The sequence below is a fragment of the Strongylocentrotus purpuratus genome, unplaced genomic scaffold (genome assembly GCF_000002235.5).
Source record: "Strongylocentrotus purpuratus isolate Spur 01 unplaced genomic scaffold, Spur_5.0 spur5_scaffold_5, whole genome shotgun sequence".
NCBI lineage: Eukaryota > Metazoa > Echinodermata > Echinoidea > Camarodonta > Strongylocentrotidae > Strongylocentrotus > Strongylocentrotus purpuratus.
The window spans coordinates 3,378,203-3,403,650 of record NW_022145611.1 but is presented as its reverse complement, the minus strand read 5'-3'; the positions used below and the strand labels follow the sequence as shown (position 1 = coordinate 3,403,650).

At 34.8% G+C, this 25,448-nt stretch overlaps 1 protein-coding gene and 3 non-coding genes across 6 annotated transcripts; all 4 read left to right on the top strand.

The window, feature by feature from the left end:
• The first annotated feature begins 141 nt into the window (after positions 1-141).
• On the top strand, positions 142-24,200 carry LOC579126 (actin-related protein 2). Of its 3 annotated transcripts, XM_030998367.1 has the most exons (12): positions 143-276; positions 3,160-3,270; positions 3,754-3,762; positions 6,474-6,689; positions 7,680-7,752; positions 10,833-10,926; positions 11,046-11,088; positions 13,396-13,481; positions 14,988-15,051; positions 16,595-16,720; positions 17,966-18,118; positions 21,045-24,200. In XM_030998367.1, the coding sequence occupies exons 1-12, from the start codon at positions 229-231 to the stop codon at positions 21,210-21,212; spliced, it is 1,191 nt and encodes a 396-aa protein (XP_030854227.1). In that variant the 5' UTR covers positions 143-228; the 3' UTR covers positions 21,213-24,200. The 3 variants fall into 3 exon arrangements, with proteins under 3 accessions (XP_030854226.1, XP_030854228.1, XP_030854227.1); XM_030998366.1 differs by lacking the exon at positions 10,833-10,926 and having other exon boundaries at positions 142-276; positions 10,952-11,088; XM_030998368.1 differs by lacking the exons at positions 3,754-3,762; positions 10,833-10,926 and having other exon boundaries at positions 142-276; positions 10,952-11,088.
• LOC115929797 lies at positions 14,294-14,365 on the top strand. The gene has a single exon (XR_004066737.1). It is a non-coding gene; the product is annotated as a small nucleolar RNA SNORD61 (small nucleolar RNA).
• On the top strand, positions 15,961-16,032 carry LOC115929799. Its single transcript, XR_004066739.1, has one exon. It is a non-coding gene; the product is annotated as a small nucleolar RNA SNORD61 (small nucleolar RNA).
• LOC115929798 lies at positions 17,551-17,622 on the top strand. The gene has a single exon (XR_004066738.1). It is a non-coding gene; the product is annotated as a small nucleolar RNA SNORD61 (small nucleolar RNA).
• Positions 24,201-25,448: the final 1,248 nt, after the last annotated feature.

Here is a 25,448-nt window from a genome sequence, read left to right as displayed (position 1 = left end):
ACTCCTTTTTGTAACTGTGAAATTTTGTGGCAAATCAAAAATATTTTTCAATGTTTATAATATTTTTCTGTATCAAAATTATTTTTAAATTATCAAAAATGAATAAAATTTCAGATACAGATGAGATCATTAAATTGATTAACCAGGAAATAAAAGATAGGCGGTGGTCTTTCTTCCTGATTGATCTTGCAAAGACTGAAGACCTCTTAGAATCCATCTAAATCCAACATGGATAGTCAAGGGAGGAAAGTAGTTGTGTGCGATAATGGCACAGGGGTAAGTTTTCGTGTTGTATATATGCGTTTTTAATTATATTATAATTGCAAATAAGATTTATAAGACATTCTTTTGGAATGTAAACAGGAAGTAGGCTTCATTGTTTACAGCAGTAGATCTACGTCCGCCGCTGAACCGAGGGCTCGGGCGGCGGCCCGACCAGGCAAGGGCATTGAACGGAAGGCAGCGCAAGCAGAGTTTCAGGCGCAGTAGGGCGTAGGCGTAGGCGTAGCCTGCAATACACCAGTAGTAATAGAAAATGCTGAAAGCTCTCCTTGGTGATGCCTGGGTTTAGAAGTCTGCTCTCACATAGATGAAAACGGGGTCATTTTACGAAAACCAACAACGTGACAGTCGAGTCGTCCGATGTTGTGTCCTTAAAAGTCCGGCGCTAGTTCAGGAGTCTATCCAAACTTTGGTCTGTACCTTATCTACTAAAACACAGACTACCAAAAATAAAGTTAATATTCATCAAATGTCCAAATAAAGGTCATGATTTAATAGTCGATATGTTTGTTACCTGTTTCGTGTCAATTTTCTTATCTTTTTCAGAGTATTTTTCCTAAAAATGAAGACTTATAATCTAGGCGATGCACTTTCTCACAGGATTTACGGCAAACTGAACCACAATACAATTACATACCGTCCCGACGGTCGGGTGCGGGCGCGCACGTGTGTTAAGTTAGCGACTGTAATTACGGTCGCTAACTGAACATATGCGCGTGCCCAGACCCCACCGTTGGTACAGTAGAGTAAAGTACCCGGTTTTCGGCCACTTAAGACAAAATCCTATTTATTGGACTCTTTACTTCCTATTTATTATCATTTCTTGTTCAAATCATGAAGCAAATATTATTATTATTTAAACAAAAAAAGAATCCCCAAAAAAATCACGAATTGCCATGACAATATTCATTTCAATTTTCACTGTTTTGGAGCCGGTTATCGGCCGAGCGTTTCAGTTTACGGCCGCATGTACAAAGTCAATCGGAAGCGCTCGCGCGCGCCGTGCGTTTCTGCGCTGATGTATAGCACACGCGGGCGGAGCAGGTATCCCACGCCGGAGCTCCCGGGTGCTCGCCTGACCGAATACAGGCACAGCGGTGATCGGAAGTTGGAATCTGAATTAGACGGACATATCGTGTGTGCGTCGCGGTGTGCGGCTGCATTGATTTAATACATGCGATGAGATACTTTTGAGCTTGCGACCAGCACAAAATCGGGCTCTATATCTGAAAAATACTTGAAATAAAGCTCATTTTATGGTACCCATATTTCTTACATACACGCGTAAGAAACTCGATTTTTCAGATTTGGGTAGCGGGACCGCCGATTACATCGCTAAAATGTGATATTTTAGGATATATTTTTCATTGCAAATGTGGTTCTTCAGTGACACTGGCATGGTATGGTATGTGTGGGATATGTGTTATGCTATTATGCGATGTATTTTAAAGTGATTTTACCATGTATCCAACCAATTGGCCGAAAACCGGAGCTGACCGATTACCGGGTACTTTACTCTATTTAATTGTATTGTGCTGCAGTTTGCCGTGAATCACGTGAGAAACTCCATGACGGAGTTACGGGTCAAAGTTTGGATAATAATAATTAATAATAATTAAAACGTTACTTATAAAGCGCTTACCACCGAAGTCTCTAAGCGCTATAACACATAAAATAGACTTAGATCTATATACAATTGCATCTTAAAAACAAAACAAAAAATGCAAATAAACCTACAAATTACAATACATATGGAATACACATCAAAGTGAACAGAGTTCATTCATCATTAAATGCAATTTTGAATAAATATGTCTTAAGACTAGTTTTGAATAGGTTAACGGTTTGACAGGTTTTGACATTTAAAGGTAATCTGTTCCAAAGTTCAGCAGAAGCTTTGCAAAAAGAGTGATTACCATAAGAAAGAGTTGACACAGAAGTAGATACAAGGTTTAATTGTGAAGATGACCTTAAATTGCATGAGGGTTTGTATTCCTGGATTAATTCTTGCAGATAAATTGGTGCCAATTCATGAATGCATTTATAAGTTAAAACTAAGATTTTGTACATAATGCGGTACGTCACCGGCAACCAATGCAATTCGTGAAGTACTGGGGTGATGTGTTCACAAGAACGTGTGCGTGTTACAAGCCTGGCAGCACAGTTTTGGATTCTCTGGAGTTTTGCAATGTGCGAGTCTGGAAGGCCATGGAGAAGGCTATTGCATTGATCAAGACGGCATGTAATAAATGCATGTATAAGCGTTTCGGTAGATTTTTGATCAAGAAAATTTCGAATACGACCTATCTTGTACAAGGCATATGAAGCTGAGCGACAAATATTGTTTATATAATCATCCATCCTAAGATCATTTTCAAAGATGACACCAAGGTTACATGCACTTTTGACAGGTTGTATCGGAACATTAGCAATTTCGACAGATGGTAAATGGGAGGACTTTTCAAATCGAGATGTTACATGTATAACCTCAGTTTTATCCTCATTTAACTTCAAATCATTAGCAGTGGACCAAGCTTTGATATCATTTATACATCTCTCAAGTTTGGTAATAACAGAAGGATAGACTTCTGAACTAGCGCCAAAAGTCCTTCCCATTGCTCGCATCCCTATGCAGTCTATGTGCATCGCGCGATCATGCAAAATTGGTCAAAGTTTTTATATTGAGATTCAAAACTTTATTTCTTGTTATCCTAAAGGTGATAGTCATTGATAGCATACTTTGTCAAGTTGTTGTCAACGTTCGGACGTTCGGTCCTGACTTAATTATTCAGTAAATTTTGATATTCAAATGTTATAAATTTTCAAAAGATTTTTTTTCACACTATGTTTTCTTTGTATTTTTCTTTGTCTTCAAAGTTTGTCAAGTGTGGTTTTGCAGGTAACAACTTTCCTTCCCACATCTTCCCGTCACTGGTTGGGAGACCTATCATCAGATCAAATACTAAAGTTGGTGATATTGAGATCAAGGTGAGTTTAGAATTCAGTGAAGACTGAATCCCATTTAGGATGCTCACCTGTACTAATAGGCACTTTTCATTCATATATAGTCCTCAGTTTTATGAATGTAGCAAGATAGTAAATACAAATATATATATACTCATTTCAGTTTTCAAAAGAAGAGAAAAAAAGAATGTATAGATAGTAACATCTTTTTCATATTTAACTGCCTAGTAAATGTGGAAATCATGAAGCATTAAAGGCACAAGAATCATTTCATGTCATATAAAAATATACATTAAAAACTTTCCAAGTAATTTCCCTCCCTCTCTCTCTGTCTCTCTCTCTCCTTACTTTTTGGTACATATTTCATGTTTAGTTCTTTCAAAGTAGTACATATCTTGAATGATTTTTCAAAGTTCATGACATTTCAGAAGATGATTGATTGCCTTTATTTATATATACTCACAGTTCCTTATTTTGTTTGTATTATTATTTCTTTATTGCTTCCAGCTTAATAAGGTATAGTCTTCCTCTCTTTAGAATTTAGTGGTGTTGATTTGTTTTCATTGGTGTTTAAATTGTATGTTGGTGTTTCCTAATGCCTATATCCCTTCTTGCCCTAAATCTTAGCATCCCATTTCCCTTCTACACTGTGAGTCAAAACATTTGCTTATACATGTCAGTTTATACTATTGTGCTATACCATGTCCTTTTTTTAAAAATAATCATTATTAATATTATTATGATTATTATAGTAAGCTGCTATAATCCATATTATCAAATACATGCACCTTATAGTCCATTATTTACATAATACACTTTTAAAGCAAGTGCAAAGAGAAAAATGTTCTAGGAAGGCCCCTTAAAAGTATTTCTAAGTGTGTGGAAAATAAGTCAATACCAGAAAAGAAAAACTGTAGTTCATTAAATACAGAATTTCCATGTACAATATAAATAGCGGTAGTAAGAGAACAAAGATAGAAGGAGCTAGGAGAAGTAAGCTGTTCAAAAAGATTTATTCTTGAATTTAACATTTCTCTTCTACCCTCTGGTTTCTTCTTTTATGTTTGTTTAACTTGCATGCCCTACAAATTTAGGGGATTATCCCCTTCAAATATATAGATTTAAAAAATTGGATCATGTGTTAAAGCGTTGTCTTGGAAATAGTGCATAGTACTCTTATGTTCCTCTGTAATGCATTCATTTTGTGCATGCTATGATATTAATACTTTAAAAATCTTTCCTGTTATTCAAGGGTACGGTGTTGCATGGCATATTGCATACAAAAGTGAAATAGACTGCGCATCTCTCTTTGTGAACCCATTGTTTACATTATCTTACATTCAGCTACATGCATCTGACACAAAGGCAACCTGAATTTAATCAGCAGGGCCTGACTCCAATGGAGCAAGGCATGAGATCATAAATACTCTTAATTTTATAAAACAAATATTGCATGCATCGTTGTTACAAATTCACCTCCAAACATCATATGATTATATTTCACTGAGCTCAGCCTATGGCCTAGGTGAAATATGACATCACTTGGGAAAATTGGGAATTTTGAATTTGTCAGTTTATATATTTTGTAATCCTGAACACCGGAGCATGCACTATTTGTATAGTGTCTGCTTTAATAATTTGCATGACTGTTTGTTTTGCTGTGATTTTGAAAATGAGTCAGGTAAACTCATTCCTGAATAACATGTAAGAATGTGATAATAATCTCACGATTTAGAATTATGTTTCTTCAAATTAGTGTCTATTGTTGTGCTTAGATATTTACATGGAAAACAAAATGTGAAACGATACCTATATATCCATGTAAGTTCTTCCTCAAAATGTTTATTATCCAATATATGGGAAAAAAAACTGAATCATTGGTAGCATACCCTATGTGGTACTATAATGTTTTGCACACATTATATTGATTAGTAAGGATGATTTTAATAACAAATTTAGACGTATTTCCGAAAGCATGACGGCCAAACCCAATGTGCTTGCAAATAAAAGTTATACATTGACATCAAGATTTGCTTTAAAGTTAAACACCAGTTCCTTCAGTTTACGTTTGAAAGTATATAAAAAAGGACTTTTGATTAACTCTAAAGGGAGGACATTCCAGTAACTAGGTCCTGTAAACATTGTTTTGGGGGCTAAAACAGTTCGGGTACGGGGAAGGTGATTAAAACCAGCATCAATTTTATATCAATTAACCTATCATTAATTTATTCTAGAATGCCTCATTTCTTATCACTTTGTTATTAAAAATTGATGATTCCAGTTTTTAATTATTTAAAGGTAAATATTTTTAAATGGGGTAAGACATATCTGATCCCTGTTTATATTCAGCAACCAGTATGAGTAGTGGTGGTGTCACTTCATATTCACTGAGGTAATGCTTGATTGTTAGCAGAGCAAATAACTGACCCCCTATTTTCTTGCAAGTAAGACCACTTATTTTTCCTAAAAACAGGTACAAATCTGCTCTATATAGTACAAATTCACAAAAAGTACACTATTCTCACCCAATTTTCTTGATTTTATATGAGCCACGGTCCTTTATTGACTTACATGTACATCACCCTATTTTGTGAAATACTGTATCGTGCTCTTTTTTCTTCAAATCTGCATAAAATGTTCACCGCAAGGTGTTTTCCCCATTCCTCAATCAATGAAATTTAGCATTGTGTATGATTTGAAAAGTGCCAAATAGATTGGTTTGATTATTATTATTGTTATTATTACCATTATTCTGATTATTATTATTATTATTATTATTGTAATTTATATCATCATCATCATCATCATCATCATCATCATCATCGTTATCGTCATCATCATCATCATCATTATTATTATATCACCATCATCATTATTCATATTCATTATTATTATTATTATTATTTTTATTATTATTGTTATTATTATTATTATATGGAAGTGGAAGGCATTAGTGGGAGAGGAAGACTGAAGATTTCATTGAAAGATGAAGAAAGAAAGCAGTAAGGTTGGTCTAAATGTTGAGGATGCTAGAGAAAATAATAAGTTGGTAACCCCACTTCAGATGGAAAAATGGGGACTGTAGTGAATGATGATGATGATGATGAATATGATTAGGCTGGAAAGAGGTACACCTACTGTTCTGATAATTACAAATGTAGTCACTGTATTATATTTTGAATGCTAATGATGACCTTATCTAATGTTGATTTAATGTATGGTTATAGGATTTAATGGTTGGTGATGAAGCCAGTCAGCTTCGGTCTATGCTGGAAGTCAATTACCCAATGGAGAATGGTATAGTGAGGAACTGGGATGACATGAGGCATGTATGGGACTACACGTTTGGTGAAACAAGGTTGAATGTCAATACAAGAGAATGCAAGCTTCTTCTCACTGAACCGCCTATGAATCCAACCAAGAATAGAGCAAAGATGGTCGAGGTAAGCATTTCCTTTTCTTCTTTGTCTAATAGTTTTGTTCAACTTCTCTTACACACAATATTGAATATGAATATGTTGTGCATCTATAGATTGAAGATAAAGCCACACTTTTTGTATTTTTACTTGTGGATACATCCTTCTAAGAACAGTTCAGGGAACATCGTTTTCTTTTCATATTTTAAAATTCACTATTCCTGGATTATGGAACTGCAAAAAGGAAGTAAGATCAGGTCTATGCAACAAGGAAGTCAGATATGCTCATTGAGTGATCAACGTAAATCTCTCTTTCATTTTGGTATTGAAACAAGCTAGCTTAAGTTGAACAAGGAAGTGATAAACGGGAAATAGTGCTGCTGTAATGTAATGGTATACATGTAATGGTATACCTGCAGCAGAACAGATCTATAGTCCTGTCAAAACTCTGCCATTACAGCACCTGTCTTTCCTGTTATATCCTTCTTTTTTTCTCCTTAGCATGTGCCAGTTGTTATGCAATTTCTGAATGATACTATCCAAAACTTTACTTGCTACTTGTTTTATTACCATATTTATTATATCTAATTTGATAGGAAGCTGTCCAGACAAAACCGTTTCTTGTTTTTTTTTACAGCTGTGCCTTTTTCTGTTTTGTATTAATTCATTTTACATGTATATGTTATCCCAATTTATGTATTATATTTTACATGAAATTGCATGTTTTAAACTTGAAAAAATGTTTTTAAAGATGGAATTCAATAAACTGAACTGAACATGTTGAGAGGCTAAGGCAAAGATATGCGCTATAAAAGCCTTGTAGTATTATTAGTGACCTTTGACACTTATCTCCTTAGGTAGCTAGAAGTAGTGCACGTATGTATGGACAGTTTAACTGATTTATTTTTTAGGGTCACATTGTCTCATGGCATATATTTATATGACTTATCAATGAGATTAAGCCAAAGCCCATTCATTATTTAGATATGTTTTTTATGTTTGTCACTTTCCACTCAGGTCATGTTTGAAACATATGGATTTGCAGGAGTCTACATTGCTATTCAAGCTGTTCTTACATTGTACGCCCAAGGTATGTGGAAATGGAATTCATTGAATGGTAGTTCTAACTAATTCCATCCATTGCAGTTGTTAGCTTGTCAAAAGAATCTTAATAAAGTTTTATTCTCCAAGCAATCATAGAAATAAAGGGAAAACATGATAACCAAATTATTTTTTTTATAGTCAGAGAATTTAAGAAAATCACTCAAATCAAGGAATGTCAATACCATATTTGCCGGCAATAATGCCGCAGTGTTTTTGGAAGAAAAAATATCAAAAAGTCGGGGTGCGACCTTTACGCTACAACAAAAAAATTCAGCAGTCAAAACATCACGTCCATTTGCACATGTGGGACTATGAACGGTAGGATGACTATAGACAACGGTACAGGACAATTCTAGAATAACTCCACACAACTTACCAACAATTTTATGTTGCATAGTTGACATGAAGACAAAAGAAAAGGCATAACTTATTTTTCTATAAAATCTGCCGATAGATCTAGATCTAAGTAAAAAAAAAAAAAGGGACAGGCCATAACTTACGGAGCTAGCTGCCGCGCAACGCAACTGTGCAGGTCGAAAAACGCTATTTCGGATTACACCGCACATCGAGGTTGGGGTATTCTAGGATACCAAATCTGCATGCGATACAGTTCTAGCTTAAAATTCGATGAAGATCTGCTAAATTACGATCATTTTTTAGGTAAACTTGTAAATTTAAAAGAATATTGATGAATTTCGTATCAGTTTGTAAAAAAATAGAGTGTTCTACAAGAAAATTACGATCATTATGTTTTGTCCGTTTTTTTTTTTTGTTCTCTTTTTTTTTTTTCCCTCTATGAAATGTCAAAGTTGGGGGTGGGGCCTATGCGGCACTGCGGCCTTATCGCCGGTAAATACGGTAGTCCAATTAGTTTGTGATACTTATTTTCATGTCTCATGTCTTATATCACTCATTTACTATGCACTGGAGATGTTTCAAACTGGAAATAGGTTGAAATGATTGACAGGGAATTTTTTTCTTCATGAAATTCTTAAAACTCTGATATACAAGTTAATTATTTTTTCATGAAATATTATTCTCATATGATTAAGGGGCTATATTTATTTCAATAAATACATCACAGTTTTATTGATAAAGTACTTATTCATTCCATTGATGCAAGGTAATGCAAAGTTTTGGGAAATTTTGAAAATCGGATGGATAGTAATTCTTTAAAATATTGATACATTTTGATGCCCCTGTGGATGTATTATAAGCACTAGAAAATTTAGCTCCTAAAACACTTCTGCTTTCGAGAAATTTGAATAATTATAATTTACCGGTGCTCCAGGTAAATTTCAAATATTTCAAATAGAACCTAAGGTCATTCCATGGTAGCTGCGACCATGAAAATCTCAGAATATGCAGTTCTGATATGTAATTTCCAAACGGGAATAGCAAAATTAGTCGATTGTAGTCGAGAAACATTGTTTTAAGGCTAAAGTAATATCAGTCTTGAGAGGGAGCTATACAACATAAAAAGTTTATCATTTACTATTTCAACCGCGACAACGATCATTGATTTTGAAAATTCGCATATGCTTTCAATATGTTCATTTGAACCAAATTCATGACCCCATACCAAAACTTTTTACTACCTTTAACTTTGAACTCTTAATATCAATAAATGATCAGTTGAGCTGGTAATGGTAGTCATTAAATCTTAGTAGGAGACCAGCCTGTAGGTCCCGTGACCAATCTCGGGGAACAAAGGTTTGAAAGTGTTTTTGTGTTCCTTGATGAATACCGAACAATTTTGACTTGGGCTGCCCCCTTGAAAATCCCAGGCATTTTCGTGAGGGGTCAACAAAGGTCATACAGGGTAGAAATTCAAATATACTCCAATCGTGTCGATATGCATATCAAATTACTCGTCTGGTCATAAGGATTCTAAAAATGTATAGTTTGCTATACCTCCGACCTTAAATGAGGGCGCTATGGTCAAAAACGTTGAAAGGTCAACACACTTTTGACTGGTGGTCAAATTCACCAACACAGTGAACCTTATCAAATTTCATATCAAATTACTCGTCTGGTCATGAGGATTCCAAAAATGTATAGTTTGTTATACCTCCGACCTTAAATTAGGGCGCTATGGTCAAAAAGGTCAATGCACTCTAGACTGGTGGTCAAATTTACCAACACAGTTAACATTGTCCGATTCTAATGATTTTAGTGTCTTATAATATGTTTTCTGACACGGCAAATTCAACTATACAACTTTCAAAATTAAAAGTACTTACCTTGACCATGTACATTCAAAATGGCTGCCGTTTCGGTGACAAACATATATAACTTCTTATCCATGGGTTTGAGGGAAATTTCAAGGTTATGGCAACCACTTTTGGTTTTAAAAGTTGCTTAGTTGAATTTGTTATGTCAGAAAACATATTATTAGACACTAAAATCATTAGAATTAGACGATGTTAACTGTGTTGGTGAATTTGACCACCAGTCTAAAGTGCATTGACCTTTTTGACCATAGCGCCCTCACTTAAGGTCAGAGGTATAACAAACTATACATTTTTGTAATCCTTATGACCAGACGAGTAATTTGATATGAAATTTGATAAGGTTAACCGTGTTGATGAATTTGACCACCAGTCAAAAGTGTGTTGACCTTTTAACGTTTTTGACCATAGTGCCCTCATTTAAGGTCGGAGGTATAGCAAACTATACATTTTTTCAATCCTCATGACCAGACGAGTAATTTGATATGCATATCGACAAGATTGGAATATATTTGAATTTCTACCCTGTATGACCTTTGTTGACCCCTCACGAAAATGCCTGGGATTTTCAAGGGGGCAGCCCAAGTCAAAATTGTTCGGTATTCATCAGGGAACACAAAAACACTTTCAAACCTTTGTTCCCCGAGATTGGTCACGGGACCTACAGGCTGGTCTCCTACTATCTTGTGTGTATTAAAAGCAAATGTAAATAGACTCTATTTGTGATTGCTAATGTTAATTTCTGAATAAGAAACAATCTAAAAGTTCATTCAAGATTGACATATGAATGATACATACGAGGTACTGAGCATTGTTTTTGACTCTCCCTACATAGGTCTACTGACAGGCGTAGTGGTTGATTCAGGGGACGGCGTGACACATATCTGTCCTGTCTATGAAGGTTTCTCTCTTCCTCATCTAACTAGAAGATTGTTTTTGACTCTCCCTACATAGGTCTACTGACAGGCGTAGTGGTTGATTCAGGTGATGGTGTGACACATATCTGTCCTGTCTATGAAGGTTTCTCTCTTCCTCATCTAACTAGAAGATTAGACATTGCTGGTCGGGATATCACCAGGCATCTCATCAAAGTAAGTCAACTCAAAACACTAAACCTAAAAGTGATTCAGCACTTACTGACTAAATCTCTACTTATGTAGAGGTGTCTCGGTCTAGTGGATACGTCTTTGGACTGTAGATGAGATGGTTCATGGTTCAAGTCCCGTCACGGCACTATGTCGGTAGCCTAGTAGAGCTGGGGTAATGTTGGAGCCCCTTGAGCACCTTACCTGGTGGATATGTGCGCTATAGAAATATCCAATATTATTATTGTTAAAAGAAGACAAAACAGCTCTAGAAAAGGTTGACAATTGCCCCCCTCCCCCTTCTTTCTTCAGTCCCATCTCACCTGTTGGCAGAAATGCTAATATACCCTGTGTGGACAGAATGATGCATCAAAGATGATTTTTGTTGAAAATGTTCATTAATGGTCTCATTTTGCATAACATTTTGATATAAACTTACATTTCAAGGTTTAATGAAAAGATTGTCAATGCACATGAGCAAAATTAAAAGATATTCTATGTTTCGCTTTTATGCATCTTTTTACCCATGTCTGTTTGGTCATTATAAAACAAACCATGGCCATGAATCTTTGCTACAAAGCATCCATTGCCATTAGTTCATTTGGGGGATAAACATTTGCTGGATGTATGTTTCCTCTTGTAGTGTGTGAAGTGTAGATGTGCAACGACATGCAAATATTTTCTCCATAAAACCAAGATAAAATCATGATCACTTGGGTACAGTATCAAAATATGAATAGGTTTATTGATTGTATACATTTATTAAAGCAGGAACTGGTCTGACTGAATCAAGTAGTATCAGTCTTCATCAAAATTCCAAACTTGCAGGCATAACGATGACTCTCTTTGTCAGAGTTTTATCCATGAGGAATACTTGAAACACCTCTAAGACGTTCTGAATGTCTAATTCTAACCAATTTCTTGATCATCACTCTTTAGGATGTGTGTGGGTAATTTTTATGCCTCCGCCACCGAAGGTGGTGCCGGAGGCATCATGTTTTCGGGTTGTCCGTCCGTACGTCCGTCCGTCCGTACGTCCGTCCGTCCGTCCGTACGTCCGTCCGTACGTCCGTCCCGTTTGACCGTTATCACAATATCTCAAGAACCATTTAAGATTTAAACTTAAGACTCGGGAATAGTATTTATCACCATAGGAAGACGATCTGATTAGATTTTGGAGTACGTAGGTCAAAGGTCACAGGTCACAGAGGTCAACTTATGAAATTCCTTGTATTGAGTTTGTTAGCGCGATATCTCAAGAACCATTTGAGATTTAAACTTCAAACTTAAGGATAGTATGTATCACCATAGGAAGACGATCTGATTAGATTTTGGAGCACGTATGTCAAAGGTCAAGGGTCACAGAGGTCAACTTATGAAATTCCATACATTGAGATTGTTATCATGATATCTCAAGAACCACTGGAGATTTAAACTTCAAACTTAGTGATAGTGTGTATCACTATAGGAAAACAATCTGATTAGATTTTGGAGCACGTATGTCAAAGGTCAAGGGTCACAGAGGTCAACTTATGAAATTCCATACATTGAGATTGTTATCATGATATCTCAAGAACCACTGGAGATTTAAACTTCAAACTTAGTGATAGTGTGTATCACTATAGGAAAACAATCTGATTAGATTTTGGAGCACGTAGGTCAAAGGTCAAGGGTCAAAGAGGTCAACTTATGAAATTCCATACATTGAGATTGTTATGATATCTCAAGAACCACTGGAGATGTAAAAACTTCAAACTTAATGATAGTGTGTATCACCATAGGAAGACAATCTGATTAGATTTTGGAGCACGTAGGTCAAAGGTCAAAGGCCACAGCGCACATTATGAATGCAAAAACAGCTTGTGATCGCGTTATCTCAAGAACTGATTGATGGATTCATGCCAAAATTAGGTCATGTTTGTTACTTGCAGAGCCAATGAACTGAGTAGATTCTTGGTTCATAAGGTCAAAGGTCAAAGGTCATGGGCCCATTATGTATGCAAAAATAGCTTGTGAACGCATTCTCATTAGAACTGACAGATGGATTACTATTTAACTCAGAACATCTTGCAGAGCCAATGAACTGAGTAGATTTTATGGTCATGAGGTCAAAGATCAAAGGGTCATATATGTAAATGAGAAATTGCTTGTAATCACAATATTCTGAGAACCTGTCAATGGATTACCATTGAACGTGAATTCAATTTTTTTTTTCTGTTTTGGTTTGTAAAATTGCTCTATAACGGAGGCATCATTTTCGACTGCGCGCAGTCGAATTCCATCTAGTTTGTTTCTTTTTTCTATTTTATTCAGTTGCTTCTCCTTCGAGGCTATGCTTTCAACCATTCTGCAGACTTTGAGACCGTCAGGGCTATGAAAGAGAAATTGTGCTATGTTGGGTAAGTCATATGGGCTTCTTTAATACTTGGCTTAATTTGATAACTCTAATATTTACTCTAATAGCTCTAATACTTACTTTAATAGCTCTAAATACTCTATTTATAGAGAAGGTTGAGTTCTGTGAAGAGGTAAAAAAATAATTGGTGAGCATTATTGTTATTTTGCAAGGGTGGAAGAACATCAGATTAAACATGTTTCCTGAAAAGCATGGCTCTTCAAATGCCTTTATATTCTAAATATGACATGAAACATCGTAAAAATCGGGGTTAGGTTTTTTTTTTGCCATGTGCTCGTGTAGTCCCATATACATCATTCTGTGTACAGTGCTTGTAACTCTGCCAAGATTTGGCCAAATTTCTTATCATTTTGATGATTCCAGAACCTTGCAATACACACGAATACTTATATACTAGATGATCAACCTTTACTGATAGATTCCACACCGTTTCTTTCACAATGCAATCACATGACCAGAACTCAACTTTATCTTTAAAGCTCTAAAGATTTAATCTCTCTAAATAGAACATCCAACATTTTGAAATTATTTTCAAATTCAAATTCAAAGTTTATTCAACACACAGGGCTCTTAACCATCTTTGAACCTGCCTTTTGACTAATAATTAACTTAAGGAATGTATTTCCTTTTTTCGGCGAGACTAGATTCAATTGACTAAAGCAATTGGACAACTCTTCAACTTTTATATATTCTTTATCAAGGGGGGGGGGGCAGATGAACATCAATATTTTGTGTATGTTTGTGTGTACAATGGCTTTTCCTAATTTTAAGAAAATAAAAAATTCTCAGAATGCAGTTAGGATGACTTTCTTTGACTGATATTATTTATGAGGAATATTTGAAATACCTCTAAGAAGTTCTGAATGTCTCATGGCAAAATGCACAATGGAAAAACTACTGTATACATGCTATTTTTCTCTTATTAATTATTTCACAATTGTGATAAATCTGACCCCCCACAAGCACTTAATATGGTATCAACCATCCCAAATCATAGGCCTTTATATTATGCTTAGAGTATTTTTTGGTTGTATTTTCACAATTAAGGACACATTTGCAAAGTATTCCACATCAGCCCTCATTCAATAAGTCTACTTGACATTCTTGAGTTACAAAAAGCAAAAAAAACAACATCAAATTTGCAAGGAGTATGGATGATTCTGTTGTTAATTGTATATATAATAGTGAGATGTAATGGCGCAAAGCTTAATCAAATTTCCGCAGAGAATTGAACCCAGGTCAGGTTCCTAGCTAAGAATGCAATGCCTTAAACAGTAGACCATGGAGATCTTTCTTTCGGCGAGGCCAAATTCAATTCACTGAAGCAATTTGACAAATCTTCAACTTTTATTAATTCTTTGTCATGAGAGGGGGGGGGGGGGGGAGCAGGTGACAATTAAACAGTGACCAGCCACATGCGTTCCACTGGATCCTCAGTTGGATATGTATATTATGATTTGATTTTTGGGTGTTTCTTTGTTTGTTTCAGGTACAATGTGGAGCAAGAGCAAAAGCTTTCAAATGAGACAACAGTACTGGTGGAAAGCTATTCAGTAAGTAATCATTCAAAGCCATGTATATCACAAGTCTTATAATAACAAGAAAATACAATCTATCTTGCATTTATAATTCAAATTTGCTCAAGTTGAAATTCAATTGAGTCGATGCTCCAAGAAAGTGTCTTCCCTCTGTTCTTTCTTGAAAAGATTTTGCTGAAGTTCAATTATACCAAGGTGTGCAGGATAACAAGTTCAAACACTGGCTTATAATTGTAGATGCTGAATTCTCTGATCTTGCATGTTGAGATCGTTCTTACTGCTCGAAAAATGAACAACTTTCATTAAATAATTATTTAATGACTATTTTATATTCAGACATTCTGGGGGGTTGTTCAAAGATTTGTTTAAACTACTATAAAACCAGATATTTTCAGGTGCATGAAATTTTCACAAATTCCTTGAGTTCTTAAAGTATTTGGTTGTGCAATACATTGAATGCCAGTGCAATACTGTCACTATACAAGGAAATCGACTAGTAGTGGTGCATGCTAGGTATGTAGATCTAGCATCGATCACTGATGCAGCAGATGCATGTCCAAATTTGATGAAACTGTTTCAGAGGCATGAATAGTTCATGATAATGTCACAAGATTTGATTGAATGAAAACCCCAAAATAACTCCATCTGGATTTAAACGCAATTGATAAAGCTCTCTAACAAAAACTAATCTTGGACACATCCCACTATGGGTACTAGTACTGTTCGAGTACTATTAATTCACAGATAGATCAACAACATTTTGCATATGCTTGCTTATAATATGCCCAATTCCTTTTCATAAATTTGTTGAAAAATAAATTTCTTCAATTTCTTCAAAAAATGTTAAACCCTCTCCCCCCTATCCCCCTAAAAAAAACCTTCTCAAAATGCCTAAGTAAATCAGAGGTGAATGCATTTACAGACATAAGGATGACTTTCTTTGACTGATATTATTCATGAGGAATATTTGAAATACCTCTAAGAAGTTCTGAATGTCTGATGGCAAAATGCAAAATGGACAAATTTGTGTATACATGCTATTTTTCTCTTACCAATTCTTTCACAAATTTTGACAAACTTGACCCCTCACAAGCACTTAATATGACATCAACCAACCCAAATCATAGGCCTTTATATTATGCATCTAGAGTGGTCTTTCATGGATAGGTATTTTTGTGTATATCACAAAACTTTCATGTTGCAAAATTGTCTGGTTTTTAGTATGCCTGATTGAAAATATGAATATTCTTTTGAACAACTAACTGGACATGTACAGTAGGCTTGCGGGTGCACCATATGAGAGAGAGAGAGAGGTAGGATTGAGGAGTCCTGAAAAGGACTCTCGGTAATCTTTCTTGACATGGATGTCTAACAGTCCTATACAGGTGTCATAAATAGGAAAGAATATAGATACAGCCAGGCAGTTATTTCTTCGCTGTTATTCCCATACTAGTCCATTTCTGAAGATAAATCATTCTGATGTTGAGGATTGTGTGTTTTCCAAGATAGTTTCCAGAGACACGGTTTGATGGTTTCTACAATGTTTTGTTTTGTACAGCTTCCTGATGGGCGTCAGATAAAGGTCGGAGGTGAAAGGTTTGGTGCACCAGAGGCTCTCTTCCAACCACATCTAATCAATCAAGAAGGAGTAGGAATATCAGAACTACTCTTCAATACAATCCAGGTATACCTGCTTGCTTATCACACTAATTCATTGGAATCTCAATCAAACATACTTCTTGTACTGAAGCTTACCATCGTTCATTTAAGGCATTGGGTAACTTTGTCTCAGATTGTGAAACACAATCCTGGATTTAGCTCATGCTGCAATGATAATTATAAACCTTAAGGTCAGTCAGGAACTCCATGACTTTTACAAACTGATCGCCTGTCTGTATATCAAGATTTTTATGATTGGAAATCGAAATTTCAGATTTCGTTTTCCTAACAGTTTTTATAACACTACAGTCTATTGGGGAAAATGAGTATGGTAAAACCGGTCACTCAAAGATTTTTTACTTTTTTGAGACCCTTCATGATCAATTTGAAGCGCCATTTTTTTTTTTGCTTCAATATCACATGATATCACAGACACTGATAACACGTTGTGCCGTGCATCTCAGATTTAACATTGTTAAACGATTCCTTTAAAGTCCCTTCTATAGATGAGTGAGTGAAGTGAAAATTAAAATGGAACTTCTTGAATGTGACCTCTTTTTCTTCCATTTATATTGAAATACACATTTGCTAGATAGTGTGATATTCTGTCCATGATTTCCAAGTAATTCTTGTGTAAATATCAATACTACAGGGGCATGTCATTGTTGCATGCTGGGCCAAAGCAAATGAAAATCAATACTTTGTGTATGTTTGTGTGCACATTTGCTTTTCCTATTTTTTTATAGGAAGAACCACCCCCCCCCCCCCCCAAAAAAAAAAATAATAATAATAAAATAAAAAATAAAAAAAATCTCAGAATGCCCAGTTAGATCAGGGGTGAATGCATTTACAGACATAAGGATGACTTTCTTTGACTGATATTATTCATGAGGAATATTTGAAATACCTCTAAGAAGTTCTGAATGTCTGATGGCAAATGCACTAAGGAAAAACTACTGTATACATGCTATTTTTCTCTAACTAATTCTTTCACAAATTGTGACAAACTTGACCCCTCACAAGCACTTAATATGACATCAACCATCCCAAATCATAGGCTTTCATATTATGCATAGCGTGGTTTTTCATGGATAGGTATTTTTGTGTATTTCCATAGTTTCACAATTTAGGACACATCTGGTAGCTTGAATAAAATTCAGATATGTCCAAATATACTGTGTATATTTTTTTATACCCCAAGTTATATGCTACGAATCTCCAAACATGAATGCTAGCAATGACTGTTTTTTAATGAAATGATTGATTTCAGGCTGCTGATATAGATACGAGACCAGAGTTTTACAAACACATAGTATTATCAGGTGGTTCTACCATGTACCCAGGCTTCCCATCCCGTCTAGAAAGAGAGATCAAACAACTTTACCTTGAAAGAGTGCTAAAGGGTGACACTTCAAAGCTATCCGTAAGTACTTCTCTCATTGTGCTCATTTAAAGACTTGTTTCAAATCAATAGTTTACTTAGCATGTATGTTGGCTGGCTGAAATCATGTTCAGATTATTTTTGGTCTTCATCTAACCCACATACATGGCTAATGTGACCATCACATAGCTTGATCTTGTTATTATTTTTATATTATACATAACATGAATTTAATGGGCTGTGATGCACTTTATTTATTACAGTTGCTATTTATACAGTGGAATGACTATTGAGTTATTGGTAACAATTGCATTTACAGACATAAGGATGTCTTTCTTGGACTGATATTATTCATGAGGAGTATTTGAATTACCTCTAAGAAGTTCTGAATGTCTAGTGGCATGTATGTTAGCTGTACAAAGTTAATGAAGTTGCTAGTTGACAAGTATTAATTCTTTTTAGAACTAACCATATACGATTATTTCCTGATATAGATAAGAGACATGAGTTTTACTTTCTTTGATGGTTTTATGGTTTCTATAATGCCAATGTGCATAGGATGAATTAATGGCTTGGAATCCCAATGCCTTAACCATATGGTTACCAGAGAGGAAACATATTCATTTCATTTTATTTCATTTATTTCATTCTCCATAAAAACATTAAAACATACAAACATGATATACAGATAAAGATCAATAACAAGAAAAATACAAAGGGAAGGAGCAAACAAAATTTTATGGGAATTTGGGGGTTAACAAAAAGGGCAAAATTAGCCTTATGAACGTCAACCCCTTAACAAATATACACTGTATTGTTGAGAAAAGAAAAGCAGAGAAAACTTTAACACCAATACAAAAGGGGGAAAAAGGAAAGGAGAAGGGAAGGGGAGGGGAAATACATTACAAAGTGCATTAAAGGTACTATGTCCCATTTGCAGGCCAAAAAAATGAGTAAGATAAATTCCAACTGCATTTGAAAGATAATACTAATTTAGAACTTCCCTAAAAAGATGGGGCTCGAAAATGTCTTCAAGTGGGAAAAAACGACTTTTAGTTGTCAAATCGACTTTAGGGTTATAGAGCCCAAAAGTAATAGTCTTGATTTTCAGACAATTGTACCGAATGGTCATACGTTTTATGCTGCGCAAAGATTCAATCAGTTTATTCTTGGCCATCACAAGAAGTGGGTTATTGATGTTAGACAAATGCTCATGTACCCTTTGCAACTCTTTTCATGTATGTTATTACCAAAGAAGAAAAAAAGCCAGTCAGTCACTCAATAGTGTCTGACAGTGAAGTCTAGCAAGTAAACGGGTTTCCTTGCATAATTTGAATATGAGGACACTGCTAACGTTTAAATTTCACAGATAGGACATACATGACATATTTATAATTCCTGCAAAGTTCTACAGAATATGACTTTGGCTGCAAAAGGGACATAGTACCTTTAACTGAAACGTGACATCATTTTTTTTGAGATTGAATACAATGATAAAAGATGGGATTTATACAGTCGTTTAAAAATATTCATTGAATTAGAGTTTTTGATATTAAACAGGATATTTTTTCATAAAACTGGCCCTTTGAAAAAAATTGTCTTTTTTGAAACATTTGTACGGATTTTAGGAAAATGAAAATTACCAGCATTACAAGTTTCATGAGAATGTATTTCATAATTGAATGTAAATTTACATGATATAAGTTTGGCAGTAAACCGTTTGAACATATAAACATAAATATAGCAATATTAAAATGATTTATATCATAAACATTTAAAAGCTTTAATTTTTGAAAAAGTGGCAAAGTGTGGGCATTGAACGGGCCTTCGTAAATTATTAGAACAGCCTTCTTTTGTAATACAAATAATTTTGTCATAAAATAATCAGAACCATTTGACCATGTAATATTACAATAATTAATGTGTGGAATTATCAAAGCATAATATAACTTAATCAAAATAGATCGTGGGAAGTGTCTTAATCGATAAATAATACCAACTCCCTCAGCAACTCTGTTACATATGACAAAAATGTGCTCATGCCATGTCAATCTATCATCGATGTAAACACCAAGAAATTTAGTGAAAGAAACACGATTTATAGCTTGTCCGTTAAAATGAATAATCAAATTATCATCTTCAACTTTTCTATTTGTAAATAACATAAATTGAGTTTTATCAATATTTATAACTAATTTATTATTTAACAACCAATCATTCAATTTATGTAATTCGACAGTAAATGCATCTAAAAACATGTTCAGATTACTTCCAGACATGAACACACTGGTGTCATCTGCAACTACAAAAAATTGTAAGAGTTTAGAAAAAGTAATGGTATCGTTTATATAAACCAAGAAAAGTAAAGGACCCAATATGGACCCTTGGGGCACTCTGCATCAAATTTGCTTATTTGAAGATTTATGATTAGTTATAACTACAAACTGAGACCAGTCTAACAAATAACTCTTAAATAATAATAATACATTTCCACAAATTCCATAATCTTCCAATTTGCTCAACATAATATAATGATCTAATGTATCAAAGGCTTTGCTCAAATCGAGAAACAATCCAACCATGTATTCTTTAGAATCGATAGCTTTACAAGCTTTGTGAGTGAATCCAAGTTGCGCCATCGATGCGGAGTGTTGCGAGCGGAAACCATATTGACACACTCAGCTCCCCCCCCCCCAAAAAAAAAAAATGTAGACACTCTTTATTTTTCAATATTTTCATTAAAAATATATCAGATTTAAAGAAGTGTGCAGTGGTCTTAAGGAGTTTGGAATCTTAGTTTTGTAAATCTCATACATACTCCACTGTCTTGCTACCCATTGAAGAACATGAAAAGTTGAACATATGGACATTTCTTTCTTTTTTCTTTCTTTTAATTTCTCTATTTTCCATAGAAAACACAAGCAGATATTATGTGTATGTAAATGTAATATTGTTATTGTTCCATCAGAAATTCAAATTGAGGATTGAGGATCCACCGCGACGTAAGCACATGGTGTTCCTTGGTGGGGCTGTGCTAGCAGACATCATGAAGGATAAAGATACATTCTGGATCTCCAGAGAGGAATATGAGGAGAAGGGACTCAAATGTCTTGAGAAGCTTGGAGTCAAAGCATAGAGAGGACCACCCCTCACATTATCATCGTTTGTCACCTGGCTGCTATAACAACATGATGTCCATGTGTTGAAAGTCTCTTTGATGCAGTAAGACGACAAGTTTATATTTCACTAATAGCTCTCATTCCTTGTATAAGTTGTGTTTTTGGTGCAAAACATCAGATTTTAAGGTTTATATTGTGAGTTGAGTCAGGCAGAGGGTAAAACACATGTTCTATACTGATTTTTCTCTCTCTGACAGTACAGATTATTTATGCCCCCTCATAGATTTGGTTATTCAACATCTATTGCTACATTTACTGGATGTTAACTTACAAAGGTAACAAAAGGTATCTCTTAGTTTATCGTATATCTGCTTTTAGATATGCAAGAATAAATTGATGGATTCGGTGTAAAGATGGAATTAAAGAATATGAGTTTATATCAAAGAAAAGTTTAAAACATTTATATTCTCTTTCCTTCCTGGTCTGTCATTTTTGCACGTTGGGATTAATATGGTGTATCCTAAAATATTACCCATGAATGTTTCTACTTAATTTTTGAGTAATCAACATCTTCTTAATCTTATCATCGACCTCTTAAGCTTTTTCTTTAGACCTTCTTTTTCACTGAGTTAAGGAACTATTGTTTCTTATATTGCAGATAGGTTGTCCTTTGAGCAAAATATAACCAGAGATTGCTTCTGAGTGAAAAAAAGAGCTTAGTGGTAATAGAAGGGTTAAGGTTGATGATGATCTTCAATATTGTGTATGTATGTCTGGTATGAAACCTGGGTCCCCATTGCATAACATTACCATCAATGGTCACTTTACCATTAATAGTTACTTCTGTGGAAAACTTGATTTGATTGGCTGTTGAGTGATGTTGCCATGGTAGTTGATATTGATGGTAAATTGACCATCATTGGTAAGTTTTCTCAATGAGGGGGACCCGGTACGTCCTCTTTGTATGAAAGATATATTACTTTGAAGTGGTACATATTTACTAGACCAATGGACAAACTTGTCATTCTACATTTCTATTGTACAGATTTTTATATGGTCATAGATGCGACGGTCACTAAATATATAAACATGTAGATGATTACCTATGTAGTAAGATTGTATGATCTTCATCATACGTGTGTAATTTTTATACAAAAGTGTGGAAGTAGCAATTTTTCCCCCATATTTGTTAGTAGAAAAAAAAGGGGAGAATTTACGAAGGCTTTTTCTACCAAAGATCCATTTCAGCAACTTGGTAATATTTTGCATTTTTCATTGTTTAAAAATTATATCTATCTACCTTTATATTGTCGGAGATATGAGTGTTAGAGTGTTATATAAAAAATGTGCTTCAAGTTAAGAGACGATTAATCCACAATAAGCCTATTGGACTCAAAGTAGTTGGCAAGAAATGGAATTTATGATAACTTGAATTCATTATCTTCTTGAACTTTCAAGTCTTCTTAAGGTAAGGTGAGGATGGAGGTTTTTTGTTGTTGTCTTCTTTTATTTTAATTGTACATGTATATAAAACAGCCCTTACATTTGTGATGTACCTTTCTAAGAATAGAGTGACTGATATTAGGATTCATTTCTCATACCAGCATGATTAGCTAAAAAAATATTACGTTTTTAATTAAGATAATTAAGATAATTTACATTAATCTTGATCTAAGGGGACACGAACGAACGAAATAAGATAATGCTTATAGCCCACCGCACAATATATGATCTGATTTTTGGAAGAATTTCCAATACGAACATTCAAACATGCAAAATCTTATTGACCAAGGATCTGACTAGTCTTGTGGTTAAGAAAATCTTAATATTCAAGGCATTTCATGCTTCCTTGGAAGAGGAAGAGCTAACTCGGTTCAGAATTGTAGTGACATTTGACCAGTATCATATAGTTTGAAATGTCTACGATATTTGTAGCTGATACAGCTTTTATTCTGACTAGAAGAGTTTAATGCACTAAAATTGCTGGTTGGAGTATTCTTATTATTAAAAGATAAGGTAGGAAGATGATGTTTATTTGGCTATCCTATCTAGTACATTTGCCATTTCTTCAAAAATCTGATCGCAGGACGTTCATGTATTGTGCAGTGGGCTTAAGATTTAAAATGAAGTGGAAGGATTCTGGGTTTTACACACAGCTTACTTATACTACATGTACACAGCACTGTGGATGCTTAATCTTTGCAAGTAAGTCAGTCACACCTAAAGTTATGAGATTTCATTTTTTAGAATATATATTTCTCTTCACGTTTTGTGTTTTCATATTCATTGTTAGAAAACGGTGAAACTCTTCCATTTTACATTAGAATTATATGACACCGTTAAGTGATACTTATCCCAACTTATACTGTACCATACGTGTGGATTGTGTGTAACCAGCATCTCCATTTCATGACTTGCCATATTATTTGTCTCCCCCATGTTTCATTTCTTTGTAACTTCTCTTTGCTCAGCTTATCACATTCAAAGATCATTGATACTTGATTATTTTTTTTCTTAAAGTAGAAGAAAGATCAAAATATTTTAGATTCTGCTCTACACATATATATGAATCATGTATAGTAGTTCTGGTAAATGATTGTAAATCTTTATAATGTAAATTGATTTGATATATATTTTGCACATAGAATTGTTTTATATGTAATCAATTTGGATTGCAAGTGGAGGAATGCTTAATGCTATTATTAATACTTTCTTTCCATCCCTCTCTTGCTTTAATGCTGGAGAAATCTTGCTTATAATGTGTTATATTGTGGACGACTTTGTGCCTTCACGGAGGGGAATGTGTCTATGATAAACAGACAGTAGAGGTTATTATAGGACCTGACTAGCTTTAGTCTCATATTTGTAGTTTTAAAGAAACAGAAAATGAACAATGTCACATTACATAATTGTCTGTGTCCACAATAATACTTTGTAGCATACTTACTATTAATATTTGCAGAACGTCTATTGATAATAAAATGAAAAACATTATACATAGTAAACAATGGTACAATGTGTTATTCTTGAGGAATGAAAGGGTTGAATACCGGTAGTGATTTTATTCCCCTTTTGTTTTGATTTTTGTTGTTTTTTAATTTGCATTGAGTGTGTTATTGGAATTTGGAACCTAAAGATAATGTATAAATTAGCCAATGTCATGATTTTAGATGCTTTAATTTCTTCACAATTGGTTTTGTTTTTCTTATCATAGATATCTGTGAGATTGACTGATCACACAAATATTCTATTTATATGGGCACTTCAAATTGGCTAGATTGGTAATGTCACTGTGATGTATGGATCAGCTATACCTAGGAGGTATTTTCTTTTCTAAGTTGTGTAGTTACACTTTGTGATACACAGGTGGAAGTATTCTTCACAAAAGGGCAAACAACAGATATTTGTCAAGATTATTCTAAAATGCTGAAAGTGGCAAGTCTCCATATGTAAATGATCTGTGGATATTGTGGGTCAAGTGTGTAATGTATTCCTGGGGTCTCACTCCCTAGGTGTAACGCATGATCGATTAGTAGAGTAAAAAATGATCCCCTATTTGCCGACTTTTAAGAACTTCTACTACCAGTTATGACCCTGTTTGCCTTAAAACAAGTACAAAATGGCCTTTATATACACACGTTTACCCCTTTTTAGGGGTAAGAGGACACTTTTATTTTTTTTGATCACCAAAAAATCGCAACGACTCAGCCGGCCGCTGAATAAGCTTTGGGGGGGGGGGGGGGAGTAAGAGGACACTTTTATTTTATTTTTTGGGGTCTCGAAATTTGAAAATTTGACATTTTGCTCCGTTGGGGGGGGGGGGTAAGGTCATCTTTTTTAGGTCAGCCATGGGAATAATTTTTTTTTTTTTTTTTTTTATTAAAAAAAAAAAAAAAAAAACCAAAGGGGGGGGGGGGGGTTTTAGGGGGGGGTTTATACACATAAAAATACCAAAGGGGGGGGGGGGGGGGTTCAACCCCCCAAACACCCCCCTGCGTACACGCCTGCTCATAAGGGTTGCTATTCATAATATGAAATCAAGGTCACTATCCATAATACAAGAAGAGGGTCGCTATTCATAATACGAAATGAGGTTCATTACTCATAAGGGTCGCTATTCATAACATGAGAAGAGGGTCGCTATTCATAATAGCTATTCATTATAGGAAAAGAGGGTCGCTATTCATAATACGAAATGAGGGTCGCTATTTATAATAGGAGTAGGGGCTCGCTATTTATAATAGGAGTAGGGG

Coding starts and splice junctions, on each gene's coding strand:
- LOC579126 (XM_030998366.1), top strand. CDS start 229: ATGGATAGTCAAGGGAGGAAAGTAGTTGTGTGCGATAATGGCACAGGG. Junction 15,052..16,594: donor TACTGGTGGAAAGCTATTCA/GTAAGTAATCAT, acceptor TGTTTTGTACAG/CTTCCTGATGGGCGTCAGAT. Junction 16,721..17,965: donor TACTCTTCAATACAATCCAG/GTATACCTGCTT, acceptor GATTGATTTCAG/GCTGCTGATATAGATACGAG.